The following is a 6,000-nucleotide window of genomic DNA, read 5'->3' on the forward strand; positions in this document are numbered from 1 at the left end:
ACTATGTCCATAGCAACAGCTGTATTATTGCAGCAAATAAGCAGTGACGTTAAATTATAAATGCCACTGACTGGATTGGGTAAGTAATAATGGAAAGATATTAAGTCAATTCACTTTAAATACACACACAGCCATACAGGTGCAGTTTGCTGTCAGAATACAGTTGTTTGTCTTATTGACAATAACCCAGGTATTGTGCAACTCAATCTTCTTGCCCTGTCTTTGGCTAGGCAGCACCTCAGTTTTCAGCATTACAAAGTTTTGAACATCGTTATCATGGTACTTGATGTCTTGTACATGACCACAGACTTGTAAGCTTTTAACTTATCCCGGGTATAAACACTTGGGGTGTCGAGCAGATAATTTTGTATTTCTGGCCACTGAAGGCTAGGCCATTTCATTTCGTCGTTTGACCATTGACAGGGCAAAGCATATGGGTCTGTAAGATTTATCCCATTTACTAAGGTTAATTTAGTTGCCTATCACTGGGTGACAAGCTGTCGTAGTATGCGTACATTTTAAAACTAAACTATTCGGAATAAAATAGGCTATAATATATTGAGTCGGTTAACTGTCTTTCTCTGCGTGGGTTTCTGCAACCATAAAGCGCGCGCATCCCCAATGTTTACAAATAGATAATTGGGTCTGAGGGGCCTGAGTAGAGAGGTCTGCAGTTGGCGGAGCTGCCGTGCAAGGCGCTAGCCCTGTCCATCGGGAAGTAACACAAATTATTTGATGAAATAGAGGTGATAGAAATGCATGTTGATGGAAAAATATAATGATAAGGTTTAAAATGGATGTGAAATTTAAAAATTTGAAATTACGTGGCTTTGTTTTCATTTCACAACAGTTTTTATAAAATCGCTTTTAAATTATTTTAATCACTTGATTATTTAATACTATTTTTCATTTCGCATCATTCCATCCTCTATTTTACAATTCCCATGCATTTTCATCACCCCCATTTTGAAGAAAAATAAATATCTATATGTATATATTTATTGCAAATAACATATACAATGTTAAAGAACAAACGTCTTACATAAGATACAAACAATATAAAAATGTTGGTAGGTCTAAGATTTCCACCACTTATGAAATGTAAGCCAAGACGGAATAGTAACAGAGCCTGTTTAAGGATATATTAGACATTCTCTGACATTCTCAGACCGTAAAGTCTAGTTTGGAATGTTGGGAGGAGTCCGTTAGCAAGCGGATATGACGACACACGCAAAGGCATTAAAGCAACACGTGAGCGCGCGCTTTCAGTATTCTGTCCAAACCTCAACAGAGCAGGAAGAATATTCTGTCCAATTTCTGCCAAATTGGAGTGTACTTCCTTCGCACTTTGCTGAGTCACCAGGAGAGTTTTTTTTGTACCAGCCAGCTACCAAACTACAGACAAGCGACGCGTATTGTGAGGACATTCTAGCCGTTTTTAGAAATTAACTTCTAGAACCGACACAACTCATATCACCATGTTTGAGGCTCGTTTGGTCCAGGGCTCTATCCTGAAGAAGGTATTGGAGGCTCTGAAAGATTTAATCACAGAGGCGTGTTGGGACGTCAGCTCGTCCGGCATCTCACTCCAGAGCATGGACTCTTCTCACGTTTCCCTCGTCCAGCTCACCCTTCGCAGCGATGGCTTTGACTCGTATCGCTGCGACAGAAACCTCGCCATGGGAGTCAATCTGACCAGGTACCTAACTAGCCATGATGGCAGACCATGTGTTAAATCGTAGCGTTAGGTGAGTTATTTGTTTGATAAACGTTGGCAATAAGCAAATCGTTGTGGATAGATGAAACATTGAAATGTGTTTGACTCTATTGCCTTCTCGCTTGCTATGTATGAGATGTCCGGATATGTCCCAGAATTGTAGCCGTCTGAAGCTTTCTGTATATGAGAATTTTTCAAAAGTTACTCGTTAGTGGATGTATGTGGTCATATTTTAAATGAGTATAGTTAGTGTTATATTTGTAATTTATATTTAAGGGCGGTTAAACACGTTGTTGCTTGTGGGCAGGAATAACATTAGGTGTATTCGACTTCATGCAGCGGCGCCGGCTGCAGCCGGCTGCCTTGAAGCTGAGAATGCCATTGGTTGCTTCAAGTCAGCCGGGCTGCAGGCGACGCCGGCGCTGCATGAAGTCGAACGCACCTACTAAGTCCCGCTTTCACGTGACGTAGTTTGAGCGCCAAATTTACTGCCTGGTTTGTAGTTGGCGGGAATTAGTCATTGAGTCTGAACATTCACTGAGTGAATGTTTGGAAACGATATTGAGCCAATACTCTTACACTAACATTGAAACACCCTAGTTTCCCATAGATGGGTGAGATTGTGTTATTTTGTAGATGTTTTTCCTTTCTGTTAATTAACCAGCATTTCATGTTAGGACCATCTGAACATGGTTTGAAGGAAAAATAACAATTGATGTAAATAAAGAATTGTAGAGAATTATACTTTTATCTTGGTTCACAATCAGATTGACTAGTATTGGTTAACAATATATTTACTATTTAAAATATACAGTTTTCCTGTGCTGTTTCTGGAGTGTGGTCTGTTCTTCCCCAGCATGTCAAAGATCCTGAAGTGTGCTGGGAACGAAGACACCATCACCCTGAGAGCGGAGGACAACGCTGACACGCTGGCCCTTGTGTTTGAGACGCTCAGTAAGTCCACACACACCAACTTAAGCTTTGGAGCTGCATACTCTCTCTACCAACAGTGGTTTATCATGTTCAATGCACCTCTCTCCCAGACCAAGAGAAGGTCTCAGACTATGAGATGAAGCTGATGGACCTTGATGTGGAGCAGCTGGGGATCCCAGTAAGTCACAGTTCAACCTGAATTAGTTAAATATGCTATAACACTACTTTAGATTCTAGTTTCACTACTTTAGAGCTTCACCCAAAGTCCTGCCCAGTCCTGTACTATGCTAACCCTCCCCTCAGGAACAGGAGTACAGCTGTGTTGTGAAAATGCCATCGGGGGAGTTTGCTCGTATATGCCGGGACCTGTCCCAGATTGGGGATGCGGTCATGATCTCCTGCGCCAAAGACGGAGTAAAGTTCTCCGCCACCGGAGAACTGGGAACGGGCAACGTTAAGTTGTCCCAGACCAGCAACGTGGACAAGGAGGAGGAGGCTGTATGTATTACACATACACAAACGCACACAATGCTTTTATTGTACCAGCTTCATGTTTCATCAGCTCTGGTGGAGGGTGAGAATGTTAATGCTGATTTTGTAGGTAATCTCGTCTTCACTGTTATCTATGTCTTCCCTCAGGTCAGCATTGAGATGAATGAGCCGGTCCAGCTTATCTTCGCTCTCAACTACCTGAACTTCTTCACCAAGGCCACGCCTCTGTCCAAAACTGTCATCCTCAGCATGTCTGCAGACATCCCTCTGGGTCTGTACTCTTTCAGAGCCTCCTCATGTCTCTAGCCCCTTGCTCCCTGCCTGTCTAACCTGTGTCCTCTCTTCTTTCAGTGGTGGAGTACAAGATTGCTGACATGGGCCACGTCAAATACTACCTGGCTCCCAAGATCGACGAGGAAGCGTCTTAGGAAAACTACAACAGACAGAGAGCAAAAGGGTGGTGGGGGCAGGGGTAGAGTCGTTTCTCAAGATGAATGTTAGTGGCGTTTCTTTAGGTTTTTGTATGTTTGATGTGTCTGCTATGAAAAGCATGTGAGAGATTAATTTCCAGACATGGTCATATGACTGCCTCTTACTACTGTTTTAAATGCTTAATTCTCGCCTCCAGCTCTCATGACTGTGTGGGTGTCTGTTTCTCCTGGCCTATTCTGAGCACCTGTTACCACCACTGCAGAACATTAGGCAGGTTAAGCTCATACTGCATCAGTGGTATAGATAATGTTCTATCCCTCCATCCATCTCTATGGAAACACTCATTCTGACTTAATTCTGTAGATATATGCCTGTAAATATGTTGTGGTCACGAGGTATTAAACCACCTGTTTTTGTATTCATTAATTCAATGCCCCAATAAAGAAATTTTTCTGTTTGGATTTGTTTCTGTGGTGCTGTACTTGTCTGAATCTTACTGTTCACATGAAAATAAATGTACTGTCACCAGTCATTATAGGGTACAATTTGCTAGTCCTGGGTTGGAACACCAATTCTTTGTGTCATAAATTCAACACGGTCCTACAAACATTCTTCAAGATATATTTGGGTGCACATCCATAATTCTACAATTCCACTCAGACCTGCTGTCAGGAGGTATTAAAGGGAACAAGTTGACCAAGGCCCACGGGGGGCTCATGCAAAGGTCTGGTTGACACTTAAATGTGATCAAGTACAACAATTTACTAACTTTTAGCACTGACAATACAATGTACATTTATTGACATACGATTATCATTAAAACACATTGAAACTTATTAACCAGACGTCCCGTTTTTTGGGGACAATCCCTTTTTTTGGTAGCCTATCCCTGGCTGGTATGGAGGATTACAGGAGCCAAAACTTAATATATAGATATATATAATTACAAAATACAATGCTTAATTATATAATTGAATGCTTAATTGACATAAAACATTTATAAATTACAAATTAAATGAGACATTAAATATATAAATGCCATATGTATTTATACGTATTCATTTGTTTGCATTTATTTATACTTATACATTTATCCACGGTGTAACTTGCAGCAAAATACATCTATCATCATCCATCAAAAATCAGGGGGCGGGTTAAAGCCTCTGGTGGATTAACTTCAATCGACTGCTTTTGCCTCTGGCTCTGCTCTTGCCAGTGGGTCCCGATCCACTGACAGCTAAACTGTCCAGAATTTTCTGTCCAGAAAGTTATTCACCTTATTCCGGAAATCACGATGGGCGCGGCCATCCGCGTATTCTCATTTCCGGTTTAGATACTTTCCGCTTTAAAACGGTACTAAAAGAGATTGTCTTAAACAGGCTCTGGTACTAATTTAAGGCTAATAGAGATACCCAGCGTCAACTGTGCAGTTCGTGGCTGCCATAACAGCTGGAGAAAACGGAATCAGACCCTGTATTATCATTATTTTGACCATGGAAAGAAGAGGTCCGGATCTGCGTCCCTGGCTGAAGGCGCTGAATTTAAAAGACCCACCGAAGTTTCCTTGTTTGCTCGTATCACTTGCGACATAAAGTGTGTAATAAGAGATAAACTAGCTATATTTTAGTATTCTCAATTTACGATATTGGTAGATACAAGATTATAACCAAATGTATGGGCATGGCTGTGAGCAAAACAACTGCTGCAGTGCATCTAAATGTAATGTAAAGCTTTTGAAACAACGCAGCAATCAAATTATTTAATAGATGCTTCTTTCAAATTGCCATTAGATAGGAGGGAATTGATAGTGCACACCCCATATCATGTAAGTTTTAACACGTTGCATAAAGCTTGTACCAAAGACCCTCGATGAAAAAGTTGTTACTATTTATTATTACAGCACAATTTGTGTAATTTGTCACTCATACATTTGCAGTTTATGGCTAATAGCAGAGACCGGATGTAAAAACTAGAGCCTCAAGTAGATAAAGAAGCTAACGTTCTACTGCTAACAATGTTAGCTGGTCGGTTTTGCAGGGGAATCTCAAATACACGTACTGTAAAATTAATCACACAACTGAATTCTAGAGGACCTAAGCTTTTAAACACAGTATATGCCCTGCAGTGTAATCGTTAGAACATCTTATGTTTGTGGCTAATATAACGCCTGCTTATCACAGCAGAGCGCAGGGCAGCGATCTGACCGGCAAACGAATTATATAAACATTTAAAAGTCGTTTTCAAGCCATCCAGTGAAAGGGTGTATTGTTGACTTGTTGTAGCACACGAACATAGCACATCTGGCACAAATCCACCTAATTATTTAATATTTTAGCAGCGGGACCTCTCGGCAGTTCTTAATTGAATGTTATCCCCGGTAAAGCGGAAGTGCCAATACAACGGAAGTGCAAAAAGATGAAAAAAGT

At 40.9% G+C, this 6,000-nt stretch overlaps 1 protein-coding gene across 1 annotated transcript; it reads left to right on the top strand.

The window, feature by feature from the left end:
• The first annotated feature begins 1,259 nt into the window (after positions 1-1,259).
• Positions 1,260-4,033, top strand: LOC134012047 (proliferating cell nuclear antigen). The gene is made up of 6 exons (XM_062451661.1): positions 1,260-1,699; positions 2,574-2,671; positions 2,761-2,828; positions 2,954-3,148; positions 3,290-3,413; positions 3,494-4,033. The coding sequence occupies exons 1-6, from the start codon at positions 1,479-1,481 to the stop codon at positions 3,568-3,570; spliced, it is 783 nt and encodes a 260-aa protein (XP_062307645.1). The 5' UTR covers positions 1,260-1,478; the 3' UTR covers positions 3,571-4,033.
• Positions 4,034-6,000: the final 1,967 nt, after the last annotated feature.

The sequence above is a fragment of the Osmerus eperlanus genome, chromosome 25 (assembly GCF_963692335.1).
Source record: "Osmerus eperlanus chromosome 25, fOsmEpe2.1, whole genome shotgun sequence".
NCBI lineage: Eukaryota > Metazoa > Chordata > Actinopteri > Osmeriformes > Osmeridae > Osmerus > Osmerus eperlanus.

What these genes read in the sequence shown, in the direction of transcription:
- LOC134012047 (XM_062451661.1), top strand. Translation starts at nt 1,479, where the DNA reads ATGTTTGAGGCTCGTTTGGTCCAGGGCTCTATCCTGAAGAAGGTATTG. An exon ending in TGGAGCAGCTGGGGATCCCA is followed by an intron (nt 2,829 to 2,953) that starts GTAAGTCACAGT and finishes CCCTCCCCTCAG; the next exon opens with GAACAGGAGTACAGCTGTGT. An exon ending in GTCTGCAGACATCCCTCTGG is followed by an intron (nt 3,414 to 3,493) that starts GTCTGTACTCTT and finishes CTCTTCTTTCAG; the next exon opens with TGGTGGAGTACAAGATTGCT.